At 43.9% G+C, this 21,851-nt stretch overlaps 1 protein-coding gene across 1 annotated transcript in view; it reads left to right on the forward strand.

Annotated features, from left to right (window-relative positions):
- Positions 1 to 15,763, forward strand: part of LOC124622887 (vegetative cell wall protein gp1-like) — a 70,632-nt gene extending 54,869 nt beyond the window's left edge. The window contains exon 4 of the mRNA XM_047148713.1: positions 15,594 to 15,763. Coding sequence (XP_047004669.1) covers positions 15,594 to 15,763 — 170 coding nt within the window. The remainder of the gene's footprint in view (positions 1 to 15,593) is intronic.
- The last annotated feature ends 6,088 nt before the right edge of the window (positions 15,764 to 21,851 follow it).

Consider the following 21,851-nt stretch of genomic DNA (forward strand, 5'->3'; position numbering starts at 1 on the left):
TTTCTGAAGGCACAAGGTTTTTAGATAGTTTATGGCTGTTCTTTGGAAAGTTCGAAATGGACGCACAAGGGGAAATAACGATCTTTTTATGGAGGGCTGTGGTTCCATCCAGGTCATGCTTTTAGCAAAGACACAGCGTAAAGGCGTGGGAAAGAGGCCAGAAAGCTGAATCTTTATTCCTTTTCTCACAATTAATTTTTAAAGTCGCTGGTTGGTCAAATCTGTGTATGCAGAGCAAGGGGCGGTCTCCCAGCTTCGAATGCGGCGTTCCAGCGCATGATTGGCTTTTGCTAAAGTGGGAGTAGTAAGCATGTAAATGTGCTACGCTACCGAGCTGCGGAGGAAAGCTGAGAGAAAGAGAAGAATACACTCTTGTACTCGCACCTCGCTAGTAAAGAACGGCAGGTCTTTACCTAAGCAGTGAGACTTGTGCCCTTTTCTAGTGTGTCACTTAGAGCCTGTGGCACTCAATATCTGAACCGTCAGACGTACTGCTTCTTGAGTCACGCACACAACGAGTGATGAGTGGGCGTACTTATTTGTCCTGGATCGGCCGTCTAAATATTTGACATATTCCGTCACGCATAGTCGTGGGACGGAGTCAAATTCGTGAGGAGACCATGAAACGGGTCTACTTGCACACTGGAATCCACAGGGGTTTCAGAGGCTCTTGGGGAAATATCTGCGTTCCGAATCAGCCAACCGCAAGACCGTGTACTCGCATTTTTTTCCTGGCGCGTGCCATTAATATCAGATTCCCCCCGTCCATGACTGCAGCCGCCAAGCGCATCTTGGTGTGCTGCCCTGACCTGCAGGAGGGTAAAGTATTCGCTGCTACGGCGTAGGGCTCCAATATATGTTTCTTATCACCCTGTTCTTTGGAACCATATGTTTCTTTATGGAATAGTAAAGTACAGATCTTTGATAGTAGCATAGATTTTGGGACCTACCACGGATTCACATTTATGAAGCCAGATAAAGCGATTATTTCTGGTTAGTGTGTTGTGTTGGTCCGCAGCTGATCACCTTGTTCACCATAGACCGCATATTAGTGAAAACGTTGGTCAAATAAGAAATGTATGTATGTCATTTCTTTAGCCATCTTTTGTCATGTGATGTTAAGGATGAATGCACCTATTGTTATTTAAACCACATCACCTCCCAGTGTTCTGATTAATATTACATTTGCCATTGTTATTAAAGTCTTGATTGCAATTTAAAGTTGGAAGCTTGCAGGAAGGCCTTGCTGATTAATAAAGTTGGCATTCGTATTCAAGCCAGGGTTCCACAAAGACTTTATAAAGTTGGAGCAAGTGCGCCCTATCGGCTCCCCAAGACCTATGATTGACACATTTAAGGATGTGTAAGGATCTGAGACATCTCTGATTTTGTTCTTTAAGGTGTGGCAGCCATGTTAGCTTTTAATCAAAAGTGAGGTATAGATATTTCATCTTTTTCTTAAAAGTGAGTGGTGTATCACACAGTTTTAAAATGGATAAATTGAATAGATAGTGAGAATGATTAAAATCGATACAATCAGTTTTCTCTGAAGGTAACTGAAAACGAGTGGTTTAAGACCATTACTCCAATCGTCTGATCGTCAGTTGCAACTGATATGTAGGTATTGCATGGTTAGAAAACGCAAAGAAGATGGAAGAATCGTCTACAAACAAGCAACGCAGTTTGGGATGCTGCACTATAGACGTAATACTGTTTACTGCAATGGCCAATGCTGTGACACATAGAACACCAACTTGAGAGACACCATTCTCTTGCTTAAAACGGACAGACAGGGTATTTCCAACTTCGTATCTGCAATACCTCTCTGAGAGGAAGGACGGTATTTAAATGGGTCGACATCCACAGAACCCCAACTGATAGAGTTGGGTAGTATCATGGGCCTTTTCCAAATCAGAGAAGGCACCAGTTAACCATACGCTATCCTGTATTTCCAACGCAGCTTGTCAGGCTAATGCTACGATAACTACCAAGGTTCATCCGATCCTTCTCTGGTTTTAAAATTGGTCTTAATATAGATTTTTTCCACAAGATGAGGAAGTTAACTGGAATCCTAATTTCATTAAAGAGCTGAAGGAGAACCTCCTTCGACTGCAGGTCCAATTGTTTCAGTTTTCTGTACGTTATTACGTCGTGTCTGGGTGTAATATCCCGAGCTGCTGGCAATGCAGAATCCAACTCCCACAGAGAGACAGGCACAGTGTTTTCTCCATGTTGGTAGAATGGAAATCAGAATCAACAGTCCCCTGTGTCTCCCAGTGTCGACGGAAAGCTGGATCCTGCTACAATCTGCCGTGGAGGAGTTATACAGTACAACCATTGTATGTGAAATGACTCTTAGAGATGTTAGGAGAGACCTATGGTCTCGTAGCACTTTTGCTGGTGGTCGTGAGTTCTGCCTTGAGATCCACCTGATGGCTTTCCATATTTTTCTTGTGGATGTAGACCTGTTGACATAATTTAGAGAGTCTTGTAAAGAACTCTGTTTTCTCTCTTTGCCGATGCGATTCAGAAGCTTGCACGATTCGCATTTGTAGGTCACCTATTGAATCTGTCCATAGCAGCCCTCCTATCCCTGGTTACAGACTGACACTCATCATTCCAGCAAGGGACAGGTTGTCCCCTAGGTGTTCCTATTGACTTTGGGATGGATGCATCAGCAGCATGGAGAATGTGACACACACAACCCTGGCCATCGTCACACAGCTTGAAAGTAGCTAACGGCTTCTAAAGCATCCATTGGTCAGATGGACAATGATAGGTTAGTGCGTCACTACCACTAAAGTCGTCATCCACTCCCCATTGAGCAGTGTCTGCAGGGGCAGGAGAGCAAAAGCAGAGGTCTACGACCGCAGACGAACCAGTTGTGATGCTAAACTGTGTAGTATGAACCACATTCATCAATCAGTATGATGTCCGTAGTACAAGTCACGTCCTCAAGTATCTGACCCTTGGGGCAAGTGGCATCAGAATCGCATAGTACACTGTGTGCATTAAAGTCCCCTAAAAGGGGAAAGGGACGCGGAAGTTTGAGAGGTGGCATGAGCCCCCTCTCATATTTCTATCTCACTCTGAGTAATTCGATTTTCCGCTCTAATTGCATGCAGTGAAAAGTTGCTATTCCTTCACACACGGACTTCCCACGCAGCGTATCTCGTCACCCATGTGGTCTGGTGACAGACAGGTTCTGCTGATCTCGAAAGGCTTAAGCCAACGGGTGTGAGGGAGTCGAGTGGATGCTTTCCAGATGCCAACATTGTCATAATAGTGGGTGCGACACGCCCACAGGAGCCTGACAGAGCGGCTGGGCTAGAGATTCCGTTACTTCGCAGAAACTTAGTGAAAACACTTTCTGGCGAGCTGCCAGCGAGGCGTGGGAATGACTTGTGTTCCCAGGCGGTCTTGGCCGGCAAATTCCCGCGTTTTCTGCAAAATCATAACTGTGATTGGCTTGCTCAGGGGATAGTTCCGTGACGTAGCAAAATTGGCACAGAAATTGGCGCTAAGTACCTCCATTGGTGGAATAGTAGTGCGTCGGCAATAGAGTGGAATTTTCCGCCGGTTTTCGAGTTTTTGATTGGAACGTTTAACCACGGCCACTGTCGTGGGGGCGGGAATGTTCTGTGTTCGGTTTGTACACGTGCTATTGAGAGGGTCGGCTCTCGCCTTTCGGTTGGAGTAGGTTACAAGACTGAGCTCTCGCTGCTCTGGACAGCCTGCCTTCCGTTGGCTGTCTAATATACTTTCATTTAATTGTAACTGTTTAACGAAGTTGCTGAACTTTCGACTTCAACGTAACTTTCTGAGTACAGTTGGCAATTGAGCGTTCTGCATACAAGCGGCCTATGTTGTCCGTCTTGAGCAGTTTTGGCTAAAGTTGACTGTATCGAACTTACTGTGTGACTTCGCTTGTTAAAATCAATCACTGTACCGTCAGTGATTGTGTGGCGAGCCTTCTTCGCCTCCCTCAGATGCACATTTGTATTGATAGGAAGTCTTTAGTCTGGAATAACCAAATCCGGATAATTTGTTTCGGGCTATACTCGTGACATTATCGTCACCACGACTGGATGTCGAAGCAACCAGCCATCTTTTCCGGTACGCCAGATCGTGTCCTTGCAGTTAAGAAGACAGTTTGGTAATGTATGTTCGCAGCACCGGCAGATTAGGGAATTTTGCTCTGTGATAATCAGAGCTCAGCAGAGCGCGCCTGTTCCCATCTTTTCTTACGTGCTTCTGTCTTGGGTGTTCACTGTCTTAGTTCTCACTAATGTAACAGCAATTAATGTTGGGTTGGCTGGGTATTTCTCTTAAGATTTGAGTTGCAAGGAATTGGCTCCACATACGACTTGGTCATAAATGTCACAAGCTAGTTTATGGACAACTTCGCCTTCACAGCATTTATTTGAGTATTCAATTTGACGTACTGTAAATGTTTCATGTGTTGTGTTTATTATTTTGAGTTTAGTCATAATAAATCAAATTGTTATTTTGGACAGAGCTTTCATTCTGCAGGTCGGTAGAGCAACCCTTTCATTTCTCACCACGTTAATGACACTTATTTATCAAATTAATGTCTATCAAATTAAATTATTGCAGGTGCCAAACTCTTTTCTACTCCACTTGCATGTGCAACAGCAAAAATCGGAGTTAGAAAAGGGGGGGGGGGGTGGCTTAGAGCATCATTTTCTTATGAAGATTCTAGAAGAATTTAGTGTTAAATACACTGCTAGCCCCAGCACCTCGCAAGTTCATTAACAAGATGTGTGAAGACCTCACTGTGAACCAGCTCATGGGGTGGCTGGAACACAGAGAACAGAAGTGACGGCAACATGGCCCACTACCTGAACTGTAGGTGCTTGTATATTTTATTTATTTATTTATTTATTGTTCCATGGGACCAAATAAAGGAGAAGTCTACATGGTCACGGAATGAGTCAATACATGAAATTATAACACGATATTTAAAATGAAATACAAGTAACATATTCAGGCGACAATTCGTAAGTTTAAACAAAGAAAATGAACAACGTAACACTGGAATTTGCTTAATTTTTCAGCTCTTCCAGGAGCTCGTCGATAGAATAGAAGGAGTGAGCCATGAAGAAACTCTTCAGCTTAGACTTAAAAGTGTTTGTGCTACTGCTAAGATTTTTGAGTTCTTGTGGTAGCTTATTGAAAATGGATGCAGCAGAATACTGCACTCCTTTCTGCACAAGAGTCAAGGAAGTGCATTCCACATGCAGATTTGATTTCTGCCTAGTATTAACTGAATGAAAGCTACTAACTCTTGGGAATAAGCTAAAATTGCTAACAACAAATGACTTTAAAGAAAATACATACTGTGAGGGCAATGTCAGAATTCTCAGATTATTGAATAGGGTTCGACAAGAGGTTCTCGAACTTACACCACACATAGCTCGAACAGCCCGTTTTTGACCCAAAAATATCCTTTTTGAATTAGAAGAATTACCCCAAAAAATAATACCATATGACATAAGCGTATGAAAATATGCGAAGTAGACTACTTTTCATGTTGAACTGTCACTTATTTCAGATACTGTTCTAATGGTAAATAAAGCAGCATTTAGTTTCTGAACAAAATCATGAACATGGGCTTTCCACAACAGCTTACTATCTATCTGAACGCCTAGGAACTTGAACTGTTCCGTCTCGCTTATAATATGCCTATTCTGTCTGATCAAAGTATCGGTTCTTGTTGAACTGTGAGTTAGAAACTGTAAGAAATGAATCTTACTGTGATTTAGCATCAAATTATTTTCCACAAGCCATGAACTTATTTCATGAACTACATCAGTAAACAGAAATATTTTTGAATCACCTGTAATACTAGAGGGAATGTCATTTATATAAATAAGAAACAGCAGTGGCCCCAGCACCGACCCTTGGGGAACGCCCCACTTAACAGTGCCCCATTGAGACTGAACATCACTACTACTCTCAATATTGCAGAGAATTACCTTCTGCTTTCTGTTCTTAAAGTATGAGGCGAACCAATTGTAAGCTACTCCCCTTACTCCATAATGGTCCAACTTCTGCAGTAATATTTTGTGGTCAACACAGTCAAAAGCCCCCGTTAAATCAAAGAAAACACGTAGCGTTCGCAACCTTTTATTTAATCCGTCACAGAGAAAAGAGAATATAGCGTTTTCAGTTGTTAAACCATTTCTAAAACCAAACTGTACATTTGACAGCAAATTATGTGAATTTAAATGCTCCAGTAAACTTGTGTATATAACCCTCTCGATAACTTTTGCAAACACCGATGGTATAGAAATAGGTCTATAATTGTCAACATTATCCCTGTCTCCCTTTTTATAAAGTGGCTTCACTACCGAGCACTTTAATCGGTCAGGAAACTGACCACTTCTAAAGGAAAAGTTACAGATATGGCTAAGTACTGGGCTAACATACATAGAACCATACTTCAGTATTCTGCTAGATACCCCCTCATATCCATGAGAGTACTTTCTCTTTAGTGATTTAATTATTAACTCAATCTCCCTTTTGTTAGTATCATGGATGAGCATTTCAGGTAACAGTCTCGGAACACTTTTTTCTACGAGCGCTATGTGATTCCCTGTTGGAACTAGGTTTCTATTTAGTTCACCTGCTATATTCAGAAAGTGATTATTAAATACTGTACATATATGCGACTTATTAGTAACACGGATATTCCCACTACGCACTGATTCTATATCCTCGACCTGTCTCTGCACACCAGCCACTTCGTTTCACCTTTTTGCTAACAGAATGCCCTTCTAGTAATGAGTAATGAACAAAAATGTTATCTATGGTTGTTCTACAGTTCCCTTGCACTCTCGTTGGAAAGAATACGGTTTGCATAAGATTACATGAATTAAGGAGGTCTACCAGCATCCTTTTCCTTGCACAATCACTTATACAATTAATATTGAAGTGACCACATATAACTAACTTTTTGTATCTCCTATAAAGTGAACCAAGAACCTCCTCTAGCTTTAGCAAAAATGTTCTGAAATCGGAGTCTGGGGATCTATAAATAACAACAGTTAGAAGTTTAGCTCCACTAAATTTAACCACACCTGCACAACATTCGAACACCTTTTCAGTGCAGTACTTTGAAACATCAATTGACTCAAATGGGATACCGTTTTTCACATACATGGCTACTCCCCCCACACCGCAAAGAGCTCCTAGAAAAGGTGCCAGCCAACCTCTATCTTGGTAAAGGAAGCCTCTGAATTATCTTCTTATTTAAGAAGTGTTCAGATATACCAATAATTTCAGAGTCAACATCTGTAATCAGTTCACTAACTTTATCTCTAATACCTTGTATATTTTGACGAAACATACTAATTCCCTCATTAATCGGATACCTAAGCTTTGTCGAAAGTGGTTTCTTTGTTAGAGAGACTTCCCTTAAGCAGGAATACCTATCAGCTGACTTCAATCTAAAAAAGTTACAGCTCTAACACCCATTACTACAGGAATTTTCCCATGAGTGATCCCACCACCCCACCTATGCTGTCACCTATAAGCTTTGCCAACCTCCCCTTTCCATACCTGTTGAGGTGCAGGCCATGTCTAGTGAAACCCGTCCTGCTGATAGACTCCACGGACACCACTGAAATGTGACTCATGCCTTCTGTCATCAGCGCATCCCCAAGTCTCATGTTATTACGTCTGACGGCTGTATTAAGATGAGGCCGATCATGACGCTGAAACAGTTCCACGAAATGCACATTCGTGTTGCCAGTCTGAGTGGCTATCTTTTCCAGGTCACCATCTATGTCGTACTCCTCATCCCTATCAATACTATTACCAGCTCCACCCACAATCACTACCTGATCCTCTTTAGTAAAATCCCTACATAACCCCCCCCCCCCTATGTTAACAGTCACCTGAGCCAATCCTGCATTAGGCTTCACAATGCTGGTGACCTGGTACTCACTTCCCAACACTTCCTGCAACTGCTGGCCTACACCTCTACCATGATAACTACCTAACAGCAGAACCTCCTTCTTTCTCTTAGACTTTGCAACTGTCCTAGCCACCGTAACTGCTAAGGTCTGCTGCATACTTCCTCCATCTGCAGGTACTAGAGATTCCTCTCGACTAGACTCTGACAGTTGGTCATGTCTACTGCAAACACCAATAGTAAAACTATCTGAAAATCTCCTTCTCCTAGCAGATCTCTTGCCAACAGCCAGCTCCCATTCCCCAACCCCATTCTCCCTCCTCATCCTATCTAGCTCCTCCTGTGCGTTTCTCAACTGCACCTGAGGGGCATAATCTTACGCTCCTGCTCCTCTATCAACTTACTCTTGCTACATAACCTGCAGTTCCAGGAGAGGATCTCACCAGAATTCCCACTGGCTTCCCCACTGCATTCCCCCCAGTGAAAATACTTCGAACAAGTCTCACACCGCAATCCACTACTCCCGAACCTACGGCAAAGCCCACACTTCTCACTCATGGTAAAATTTTACTGTTATTGAAACAAGAAAACTACTTTATCTAAATTCCGCTACTACAATAAGAAGATGTTAAAAAACTGACTACAATAATCACAAACTTGCTCTACAAGGGAAGTAACTACTATTATTGACAGTATTAATCAACAACAAAATAGAATATAACAAAAGACTAACACAGAAAGAAAATCAAACGTCTAATGACACAGTAACGAAACTGAAAGCATATTCCAAAAATTTCTTCTGAAATTATTTCACCAGAAAACACCAAGAACACCGGTTGAAGACTACTAAAGTTCCTAAATAAACCACTATACACAAAAAAATTAATTAGTACTTAGCTTTCTATGCGCCGCTACAGCTGCAAATGGTCAGCGCGGAATGTAAACACAGGTAAGAGGTTAAGTTGCTCGATACGAAACACAAATATCAGGTCACAACACAAGAAAGGCAGAGGTGAATGAAGAAACCACTAATAAGTCACTTATATAGTAAATATTATCACAAAAACCGTTAAAATATATATCTGAAACCTAAAAAGACATGAAAACTTAGAGAGCGATCTCACACACAGTCACGTGCTTATGACGTCACACCAAAGATGTATGGTTCAAATGGCTCTGAGCACTATGGGATTCAACTTCTGAGGTCATCAGTCTCCTAGAACTTAGAACTACTTAAACCTAACTAACCTAAGGACATAACACACATCCATGCCCGAGGCGGGATTCGAACCTGCGACCGTAGCGGTCTCGCGGCTCCAGACTGCAGCGCCTAGAACCACACGGCCACTCCGGCCGGCAGGTGCTTGTAGCGTTGTGGTTAAGGGCACAGGTGAGGAGTGGAAAGCCCCCTTCATGAACACTGCTACCCCACCTTCCACCCTGTCATCAGTAGGTCTCTTTACTGTAGAACTGATAGCCACCAGGTAAAGGAGCATCAGTCTGTTTAAAATGAGTCTCTTGGAGACAGAGGTAGAAAGGTCTGTCCTGTGTGAGGGGTTTCAGTTCCATCTGTAAGAGGATGGGAGCCATTTCAGCAGTGTGGTTTTGCTGCAGTGGAGAGGTACTTGCGGAGTGAAGGGGAGTGGAAGGGCTGCCTAGATCTGACGATGAGGCATCGAAATCCATGATGTCCTCCTCATCAATCGACGTACCATTATGGCGTCTGATAGCGTCCAGGACGACCTTTGACCCATACATCAAGACTCCGTTCTTTTCCCATCAAGGACATTGGAGAAAGTGGATAGTAATATGCATGCATCTTTTACGGTGCCTTCTCGGTGTTTCCTCCGAAAATATTGCTGATCTCTTCTGTTGTAGCTGCTTGGATCGCTATGACTTTTTTTACTTTGCTTTGGCATGTACATGTGAAACTGCAGATATGGTGGTGGACAGTGATACACCAGAAGCCGTTTGAGTCGAAATGTCGACTTTGGGACAGGTTTTTGTACCATGGAAGCATAAGGAGTGGCAAAAACAGAGAATTTCGTCGCCTTGTATTCTTTTTTGTCTTCTGCGTAGAGGATCCACTTAGTCACTTTTATTTTCTGTATTTTGCATTCCTCAGCAAAAACAGAACAGTATCGGCTCCAGATTGGTTTGCTACCATTGTAATCGATGCAGATCGGTGGAGATGGGCAGTCCAGCTACCCACAATGCAGAAGGGAGACACTTTTTCAAACTTCCCCACCTTCCTATTGATCACTTCAAACACATTCTCATTTATGATCCCTTGATCCCCGTTACCAAATACAAGTTGACAATCACAAGGACTAGCCTTCCTTTCGTTCGTTTGGATCAGTGCGTGTGAATACTCCCAGATGGTACACCCACACTCTGGGAGTTGACATGTTCGAGCTTGAGGGTTCCATCTCGGTCCCATTAGCAAGTAGGGAAGTAAGTGTCAACTCAGACAGAGTCCTGCTTGCCTGATTAAGCCTTATACTACTGAGGTACGGTAGTTTTATAGAGCGAGCGTCAATAAAACGGACAAACTGGAGGGACAGATTTCTGACTGGAAATGGAGGAAAGAAGGTGCTATGAACATGGGTCCGGAAGTTGACACTGTACGCAATCACAAAAAGTCGGCCCAGAACACAGTACAGAGTAGCACCGCATCCGCGTCGCAACACATGTTCAAAGTGGCCTCCAATTTGGCTTACACCATGTTGGCAGGCCACTTGCCTGGAGCTTGTACAAGGGTTTGTCTCAGTATCCTGTAGAACACAGTCCTCCAGATTTGGAGCATGCTCAGTCCGCCGCCTCCCTGCACGTTCGTCTGTCTGAAAGGACCCATGATCACACAAACGCCCAGAAAGGGGCTGAAATGTTGCATGACATGGTTGGTGTCTGTGAGGGTGCTTGTTCTGGTATAGTTGTGCTTCCTCTCGACTGTTTCCTTCTGCTTGGTCATACTTAAACATCACCTCGGTTTGTTTCCGAGACGAATACCGGAACATTCTGCTGCATAAGTACACTGTGTCAATCAAATAGCCTGTAACACACAAGGAACACAGGGCACACGATCAGCGGAACTGTCATTCGTCAGCGCAATCTATTGTGGCAACCATGCATTTCTGATACATGTTCATAGGACCTTTTTCCCCCATCTCCAATCAGGAATCCGACCCTGCTATTTGTTGGTTTTATTAATGTTATATATATATATTCACCAATGTTTCCAGATCTTTGTCACTCAATACTTAGTGTCATCACCTGGTCATCAGTCAAGAAGTCAGAATGGTCACATACTCAGGCAATGAGCGTAGGGGAACAGAAATGGGCACCATCTATTACCATGTGTGGCAAGTTCCTAGTGGAAGGGGATTTGCCATTGCCTTCCTGCGACTTTTATGATGTATCACATGTGTATCTGAATTATGTGGATGACTCTGATGAGTGCATTACAGTGTAGTGTTGGGATTGTATTGTACGGACGAAGTGAAGCAGTAGGATGAAACCCAGTACCAGCTTATAGCACACTACTCTCGAACAGCATGAAGAGGGCCGCCGAGCTTAACGTCCCCATCCGACAGATGAATCACCATCAACGGTGTCATATATCCTGATTTCATGTCACACTGTGGAGGAATCTGGATTGCAATCGAGGACGCTGACGCATCCTGGTGATCAGGAACATTAAGCCACCACATCTTCTGTACTTTCTAGCCAAATACCAGCAGTGAAAATGTTCCAGTACCAGGATTCGAACCAGCTTATCTCTAGGTCGCCCTTCTGGTCATTAGTATTTAAAAAAAAAATATTTTCTTCGAGAACATTTTTCGAAAAACACTCCTTTTATTTAAGAAATTGAAACACAGAATGTGTAATTCAGTGATCAAATGGCTCTGAGCACTATGGGACTCAACAGCTGTGGTCATCAGTCCCCGAGAACTTAGAACTACTTAAACCTTACTAACCTAAGAACATCACACACATCCATGCCCGAGGCCGGATTCGAACCTGCGACCGTAGCAGTCGCGCATTCAGTGATCGTTCTCCAGAATACGTCATTTTTCCGTGAGCTCTATCCAAGAACTGCTTTGCGCCATGAGATCTAATCTAAGACTCCTTTGCAAAGCATGCATCTGCCAAAAAGAGTAGGTAAGCGAAGATAGTGCGTCCAGCTCATGGTTATACAGCGTAACTGGCCACCAAAATGCACTGTGAATTTCAAGATAATCATTTTAAACAAACCAATTAAATATTTCATGTCACAAAACTGATTAGCTTATATTGTTTTCAAGTTTTTAAATACTAATCGAAAAAATTACAATCTGTTTGAAGTCTATATTTTTGCAAATGTGACTTAGATTGACAGAATCGCACTTTTATATGACACATGCACTGCCTCGATCGTCGTAATGTATAAATAAACTAACCGGCACCTCAGTTTCCGAAAATCACAAACTGATCTCCCCACACCCCTCCTCATGACAAGTACAATCAACTGATCGATACCTGTGATGAAATTGTAACAGCACTGCTGATGAGAGCAGCGCTGTGTGGAAACGGTTTGTGCCAAACTGACCATTATTATTGAAACATGACTGGCGTAGAAAGGTGTGTTGCTTATAAAAAATAATGGTCATTGGCGATAAAACATTGTAATTACAAAGACTAAAGGAAACATTTCAGGCTAAAAATTAAATCACACCAGTACATAGGCGCCATGTTGTAGCAGTATTCCTGAGTCCTGAAGTCTCAGTAGTTTAGGGAAGGCTCTTGGATTTGAATGAGCAACTGTTTAATCATCTTGTTGCTCACTCGTCGGGAATACCTCATTAAGAAATTTTATGGAAATCGCTCGAAAGTACGACGGCAACCGAACCTCGGAGTCACCCACGACGCCGCTCGGGCATCACTAATATTTGTACTGCAGCCGTACTGTCATTTGACCAAGACTTTCCCTCGTTCTCTTTCCTTTTCTCGTACATCCCAGCATTTGTGTGGTTTTGTCCTGTCGGGCTAGCAGTAATGCTGGTGCAATAACGTGTACATGGTTGAGCGGTTTAAGAACAATTTCCCACTTATTTCCGTACTATCACATTAACTGATTTAGTGAGCTGCAGTCTTTATATACATATCTCGTATATAAGGACAAGACATTTTTTTACTTTGTTCTTAACCGACATACTTCAAATTTTTACTCGATACTCTAATAAACATTCAGACCAACATAGGCTATACGAGTACATTCTTAATACACAGGTTGATTCAAAAAAACGTTTACAAACATGGGGCATACAACAAGGATTAGTAAATACATAGGAACTGTGGGCGCAAAGGCCATCCAGGACTACTAAAGGGCATTGCAGTTATTTCTTCACATACTACAAATGGACGCCGGCTACACGAGATGCTCAAAGCTTTGTCCAGATGCATCGAGATACGCCAGACATCCACGCTGCGTTTAACGGCGCACCCTGTCAGAGATCCCTTGGTTTATCTCGAAGACATCGTGCTGCCGCAACAATTCTGCTCGCTAGGTCCTTCGACGATGTAACAGGTGTTTAATACACAGGCACCTTCAGATACCCCTACACGAAAATATCGATTGCGTACACATCGTGTGATCGTGATGGCCATGCGGCTGGCCCACCGCGACCAACCCAAAGGCCAGGAAAGGTTGTCTGCAGATGTGCCCTCACCTGTCTGCGCGGAGGATCCGTCGTGCTGAAATCGAATGCGCCGACGAACAGGCATGGGAACATCATTTAGCAGCCAGGCAGAACTTATCGAAGGAATACTACACACGTGCGATCATCAAGTGAGACCGGGAGAATGTACGGCCCAATTAGACGCAATCCCCTCTCGTGATCATCGTAGTGACCTCTTGTAGTGTTCGCGATCCCCGGTTCCTATTTGAGTACTGATCTAAACTCGAATTCCCGATGTGCCATTTCAGTTTTTAAACGTTATTTTGAACCACTCTGTACATAAGTGAAACGTTATTACCAAAATTCTCGGAAAGTTGTCAGATTTTCTTCAAATATTTAAACGATGCTCTAAGATATTCAGACGGACATAGCCTATATAATTTTTTAAACAAGAATGAACGGGTTTTAATTTAAAACTGACTGCAAGGAAGAAAAAGCTGTGCTGTCCTATGCTATGAAGATATGTAGTTTTGTTTTCACTACGACAGTCAAAAAATAATTCAAATGGCTCTGAGCACTATGGGATTTAACATCTGAGGTCATCAGTCCCCTAGAACGTAGAACTACTTAAACCTAACTAACCTAAGAACATCACACACATACATGCCCGAGGCAGGATTCGAACCTGCGACCGTAGCGGTCGCGCGGTTCCAGACTGAAGCGCCTAGAACCGCTCGGCCACCCTGGCCGGCCCACGACAGTCAGTTTTAAATACGATAGCTATTAGACAAATCATATTTCTTTCCTCTTATATAAAAATTTAGAGGAAAATGGTATAGATAACAATGTGGTGTTTGTGTTTCTCCTTAGTATTTCGTTTTAAGGGAAAAGGGGGAAGTCTTACTAATGTCTTATCGGTTTGTGATGAGAATAATACTACGGAATCTGAATCGTCCGAAATTTTGTAATCCTGCGCGTTCGCAGGTTACAACTACGCGAGATACTGTCACTGAAGCTACTGTCCTCGAACATCTAGTAGCTACAAGGTGTCGCTCATACCATGTGTATCAATGATCCCATCAGATTTAGCCACTCATTTTAAGCGATTTCATTTCGCAATTAAGACTATACTACAGGACGCCATTCGTGCCATATACGCGTCGATGCCGTCAAGCCTGGAGCAAGTTATCAGGGCCCATGGTGGATTCTGTACCTACTATGCAACAGGGCACATTGCGAACCGAGGTGGGTTGGGTTGTTTTGGGGAAGGAGACCAGACAGCGAGGTCATTGGTCTCATCGGATTAGGGAAGGATGGGGAAGCAAGTCGGCCGTGCCCTTTCAAAGGAACCATCCCGGCATTTGCCTGGAGCGATTTAGGGAAATCACAGAAAACCTAAATCAGGATGCCCGGACGCGGGATTGAACCGTCGTCCTCCCGAATGCGAGTCCAGTGTGCTAGCGCGAACCAGCGTGACTAAAGTGCTAATAATTACTACAGAACATACTAATTTACATGTCCTTTGAATATGAATGTCCTATATCTAGTTTTTCAAGATGGTGTGTTTTCTTAATTATTTTTTTTTTTTACCTGCGGTATATTTCTGCTAGTAGCGTGATCATAAACACAGTTATCACGCTAGAGGGCAGGGTTAGTTACGCCCGGAAGAGCGAGAGGAAGCTGATGCCTGTTTTATGGTTGCGAGAGGAATCTGTAATGAGGGTGCCCATATTAGCAAGGGAATGCAGCATCAAGAATAGCTTTTACACAGACAATATTAGTTCAGTCGTGGAAATTTGGTCACCTTTAGGTTGTTTTGTAGGAGAATCTGTAAATGTTAGGGAAAGCGATCGTCCCACACGTGAATGTGTCAGACGTAAGTGTGGTGACTCCGGATGTGAGCGGCAGCGCACGGAGCAGTTTGCGGTCGTGAGAGATAGCCTACTGCTGGCATGAGTAATGCGGGCGCGAATGAGCCGCATCTCCGGCCCGCGCAGCGCTGCCCGTATTTCAGTCATCCGACGCCGCGGGGGGCCGATCCCGCGTCCCTCAAACACCGGCCCAATCTATTGCCTCCGCGCGCGCGCAGATTTACGGCGGCGCGCCACTTAACACGGGCCGCACGTACCGCCCGCGGAGGGAGGGTGGGAGGGAGGCGGCCGTCTAGTCGCGGCCGTGTCGGGGGTGGGGGTGGGCGTGGGGGCGGCAAACAATGAGCGCTGCTGCCTGGCAACGCCGCTCGCTCTACGCGTCTCACCCCCAGTCTCTGGAGCGTCACAGTGCAACATAGTCTGTGTAATCTTTCTACTGCAGAAACATCGCTTGTGACCTTGCTGAGTTAAAGTGGCAGTCGTAACCTTCGATTCATCGTGCGAGATTCCTTGATGTGGAGCGGAGTATCACGCGCATCAGTAGCCAGAATACACACGCTTCTGGTTAGACGGTCCAGCCACGTTAATGTGCCTACGTCCGACGTCAAGGTGCAATAATCGCTCACAAATGGCAACTGGCAGCTCTAGAAGTGGAGGACACATAAAGCGTATCAGGGGGGACGCGGAAAACAGTGCAATCCTGTCGCAATACGGAAACGGAGCGATTCATCGGGCCTGGGAAAGGGCTTGGTCATTGGCTTCCGGCCGAGGGTGGAAGCCTTTCCGTAACGGCTAAGTTTGTAAACGGTTCGCGTGTCGCCACTGCAGTTAAAGTATACCAAGCGTGACAAAATGATGCTATCCACAATCGATGCAGAGGCAACTGTGGTGCATGGGGAGCCAGAGGTGTGTATGGGCGAATAGACGAGCAGCTGTTGAGCAAGCGAAAGCCCAGATGAACCAAGGGTCTGAATGAATCAATTACAAAATTTATGTTAAGTAGGACTTTGGACTGGGGTAGTCAGTACCGCTGTAGTAGCCATAATGCCACTGTGGTGTACTGGTTAGTACATTGCTTTCCACAATATATATAAATTACCTAGTAGATAGTGTCGGAAGTTCCATGCAGCTTTTCGAGCATGATGCTGTAGTATACAGAGAAGTTGCAGCATTAGAAAATCACAGCGAAATGCAGGAAGATCTGCAGCGGACAGGCACTTGGTGCAGGGAGTGGCAACCGACCCTTAACATAGACAAATGTAATGTATTGCGAATACGTAGAAAGAAGGATCCTTTATTGTACGATTATATGATAGCGGAACAAACATTGGTACCAGTTGCTTCTGTAAAATATCTGAGAGTATGCGTACGGAACGATTTGAAGTGGAATGATCATATAAAATTAATTGTTGGTACGGCGTGTGGCGGATTGAGATTCATTGGGAGAGTAGTCCATCAACAAAGGAAGTGGCTTACAAAACACTCGTTCGAGCTATACTTGAGTAATGCTCATCGGTGTGGGATCCGTACCAGGTCGGGTTGACAGAGGACATAGAGAAGATCCAAAGAGGAGCGCCGTGTTTCCTCACAGGGTTATTTGGTAAGCGTGATAGCGTTAAGGAGATGTTTAGCAAACTCAAGTGGCAGACTTTGCAAGAGAGGCGCTCTGCATCGCGATGTAGCATGCTGTCCAGGTTTCGAGAGGGTGCATTTCTGGATGAGGTATCGAATATATTGCTTCCCGCTACTTATACCTCCCGAGAAGATAACGAATGTGAAATTAGATTCGAGCGCGCACGGAGTCTTTCCGGCTATGGTTCTTCCCGCGAACCATACGAGACTGGAACAGGGAAGGGAGGTTATAACAGTGGCACGTAAAGTGCCCTCTACCACACACCGTTGGGTGACTTGCGGAGTATAAATGTAGATGTAGATGTAGAACAGCAGCAGGAACCTGGTTCATGCACCCACAGTGACTGCTGTTGATCGGTGACGAAGCCTGCAATTTGCACGCCACTGCCGCAATTGGACGCCCACTATTGGCATTTTAGATGAATCACTTTTTATGCTCCATCACACAGATGGTCGTGGGCCTGTACATCGTGGAATGAGTGAAAGCAAATAACTTACAACAAATGTCAGAACAGGTTAAAAGCTGAGGCTGTGGGTTAAGATTTGTGCCACAGCCGGGACTTGATGTCAGGCCTACTGCTTACCAGGCAGATGAACTAACCACTACACCACCGCGGCATTATGGCGAGTACAGCAACAGTGACTACGTCAGTCCAATGTCCTACCTAACATAAATTTTATAATTCATTGATTCAGTTTCTTTCCTTATCGAAGCTAAAACTGAGACTCATATGTCTCCAGGAAAATGTAATTCCATCAGATCAATCGTCAGAGCATTATGGGCTTGGTAGTGTTTTCGTGGCATTATCTGGGCGATCTCGTCGTTCTGGAAGGTACGGTGGATCAACACAAGTACGCATCTATCCTCAGGGACCATATTCAGCCCGAAATCCAGCTTTTTTTACCACTGCACGACGGCATCTACCAGCAGGACAATGTAATACGTCACACAGCTCACAGTGTATGTGCAAAGTTCGAAGAACGCCGCTGTGAGTGTACCGTAAGAGGTTCGCACTTCAAAAGTCACCTTTTGATAGGTGATCACTTAATGTGACTGGACAGTGCATCTACCATCACATGACCACCTCACAAACTCCCGTATTCATGATGTAGAAATGGGCAGCTTTGGTGGTGAAAAGAAGCTGCATGAGTTGAAAGCAAATGAGTCGTCATGTCCGCACGGATACCCAGTTTGGTGTTACAGAGACTGACCCCTTACTTAGCTTGCATTTTCCCAGTTTCTCACCCAGAGGGAAGTTCCAACCGACTGAAGGAAAAAAAAAAAAAAAGCGCAATTGACTTCCGTGTAACGGGTGTCACTGCTGTGGTTCGTCAGGGACATTTTATCTGGCATTTCGGCAGATATTTTCAATTTTGTTTCTGCAACGTATACATCGAGTCAGCCTAAACAAATCGTGCTCAACCCATCTCAGATACGACGCCCAGCATAGACAGAGAGCGTCGGTTTCTTTCCCATTAAAAATAAAGTGATTTTTAAATCATAATTTTAGCTGCTCATTTGATAGAGCGGCACAAGAATAGTGTAGTGCGTTATTAGTTTTATCGCCATGTATTAACAGTAATAGTAAAACACAGGGAAAAATCAGTACTTTAGCAGCAACTGAGCAGCGCTTCTGCATGACGTTAGAAGTTGGCTTGGGTCAGTGTTTTGTTATTGCTGCTAGAGTACTGGTTATTCTTCGTGTGAATGTACATCGACAAAACATGTAAAGCACTAGGCTAATATGGGACCCCTCTGTCGAATGGGAATGTAAAATTGCAATTCATAAATCATTTTCTTTATGAAGAGAAACAAACGGATACTTTCCATCGACGCTCGTCGTCGCATGAAAGCCGTGCTGAGCAGTATTTGATACACGTTGCGAAAACCAAATTGCAATAATCTGCCGAAACAGCAGAGAAAATGTGCCTGACGACTCTTAGAAGGGACACCAGGTGTTTGATGGAGAAAGCAATGGACCCACAAAATCACAGAATGCATCCTTAATGTCGGTTTGGTACAGATTTCGTTAGCGTATACTCAGTTGGTATAAAATTAATTTTCTTGGGAGAGGAAAGCTTTGTACAAAAATAAATACGGATTTAGGAGGCACTGAGCCCGCAAAACGCAATTGGTCTTTTTCTCGCACGATATCCTGCGAACCGTGTTTTAGGGCAGCAGGTGGACTCCATATAGCTAGATGGCCGGAAAGCGTTTAACACACTACGAACTGCTAACGAATGTCCCAGCGTACAGAATAGGTTTTCGGATATGTGAGTAACTCGAAGAGTTAAATAATAGAACCAAATACATTGCCCAGCATGGCAAGCGTTGGGCGGACACAAAGGTATTGTTAGTGTGATAGGACCAATCTTCTTCTTCTTACACATGAAAGATATGACGGATACGGAGAGCATCAGACTATGACTAGCTGCTCATGACACTTTCGTGTACAGGGAAGCGGCGTCGTTTGTAGGAAGATATGGGATCACTTGCAGAAATCTTCTATTTGGTTTATAAGGGCAGCTTGCTCTAAATATGTCGTTGAGTAGTAGAAGGAAACACCTAATGTTCGAATACAGAATTTGTGGTGTGCTGTCTGACACAGTCACGTCTATTAAATATCTAGACTTAACTTAGAAAGCGACATGGTTTGAGATCAGCATGTAAGTTTGCTTGTATGGAAAGCGAATAGTCGAATTCAGTTTACTGAATGAATTCTAGGTAAGTGTAGCTGATCTATAAAGGAGACCATGTACAGAAAAATTGTGCGACCGATTCTTGTGTATTGCTCGAGTGTTTGGTATCCCCACCAGATTGAATTGAAACCTAACATAAAAGCAATTCAAACGCATACTGGGATATTTCTTACCGGTAGGTTCAATCAGCATGATAGTATTACAAAAATGCTTTGTTTACTTAAATGGAAATCACTGGAGGGAAGAAGATATTCTTTTCATGAAACGCTGTTGAGAAATTTTAGAGAATAGGACTAGCGACAGACTGCAGAACTATCCTGTCGCATACCGAGCGAGGTGGCGCAGTGGTTATCACACTGGACTCGCTTTCGGGAAGACGACGGTTCAATCCCGCGTCCGGCCATCCTGATTGGGTTTTCCGTAATTTCCCTAAATCGTTTCAGGCAAATTCCGGGATGGTTCCTTTGACAGGGCACGGCCGACTTCCTTTCCTATCCTACCCTAATCCGATGAGACCGATGACCTCGCAGTTTGGTCTCTTCCCCCAAGGCAATCCAATCCCACCCAATCCAACCCACCAACATACATCCCACGTAAGGACAGTCAAGACAAAACAAGAGGAAGTAAGGTTTGTCTGTAAGCATGTATACAGTCATTTTACCCTCCTTTCATTTGAAACATGTCATATACGTTTGGTCTGATACGTTTCATATTGCCATGCTATTATATCAGTTCATTTAAATACATTTAGCGACTGTACTGATTAGTAGGTATCTGTGCTGATGTCGTGGAGTATGTCAATGACTGCAAAGACCAAGGTGTTAACACGTGTGTGAATTCTTTTTTTCATTCTCTATATTTAGTTGCATGCTTATTTAATGAGCTGCACGACTTCGCGGAGTTGTGGGTCAGCCACATCAACTGGAGGGAAAGTCATTTGTGAATGGTGGTTGGGTTCCTGGAGGGTAGAGACAACTTCTAAAGGAAGTGCCACTACAAGCTGGTCAGTGGCAGATAAGCTGCATGAGACATGCGTTATTGTTTCCTATGGCACCAGCCAGGTAAATGCACACAAAATTCTTCACACCTGCAGCACCGCTAAGTGAGGTCGAGAACTTCTTCTACAAATCTTGGTATGAGAGACATTGAAATGCATCTGGACGAATGCTAAATAAGTTATTTTCTAGTTGGGATCTGTGCCTGAAGGACATCCTGAGCTATGTTTTCAGTACCTGGTCTTTTGATGAAACTGAAGGAAGATGGGCTGAACGAGAGATAGCCATCTCATTGCCTTCATGCTGGAAGCTAGGTTTCAGTCATTGTTGAAACTTTTTTCTCTCTTACTTGTGGGAGAGGTTTGGCAGCATCTGCAAGCCACTTCACAGGTTCAGACTGCAAATTTCCCACACTCACAACGTTGGAAGGCAGCTCAATGATTAACTTAAAAATACATCGTCTAAGTTTGGTGTTGGATGACAGTGTAGAAAAATCTTATTGGTTTATCCCTGGCAGAGCCATTCCCATTGGTGGAAGCTTATTGGAAAAGATTCTGTGCAGAGTAAATATGAACTATAGGATTGTTAGAGCAATCGGGATAGGTCGGGGACGAGGACACTGTGGCCAGAGGCACGCGGAACCGAACAGACTTGTCCGAGAGGCGCACCCTGCTATCTTGTGAATGAATTCAACACATCATCATTGATAACTTGCTGCCGCAAGCAGGTCACAACACATTCAGGGCCTGCCGCTTTGATTCGTCGATTCTGGTGAGAGCAGCTCGCTGCGTAGGTTATAACGGGATGATTATATTACGTGATTCAAACGAAACATGGTTAGGCAACGCAATTCGATTTCTAGTTTCATAATCGAGGGCTGATCTATGAGAGAGTGGGTTTAGGCCTTTGCATATGCAGACAAAGTCTTGTTTTCTCGTACGATCGTAGCAATCCTTGCACGTACAACCATGATTATGAGTTCTAGAAAATGATCAGTTGAGGTGAGGGTCACTCACATCATACCTAATCCATGTGGGCCTTCCCAACCCGATCTAGT

The sequence above is a fragment of the Schistocerca americana genome, chromosome 1 (genome assembly GCF_021461395.2).
Source record: "Schistocerca americana isolate TAMUIC-IGC-003095 chromosome 1, iqSchAmer2.1, whole genome shotgun sequence".
NCBI lineage: Eukaryota > Metazoa > Arthropoda > Insecta > Orthoptera > Acrididae > Schistocerca > Schistocerca americana.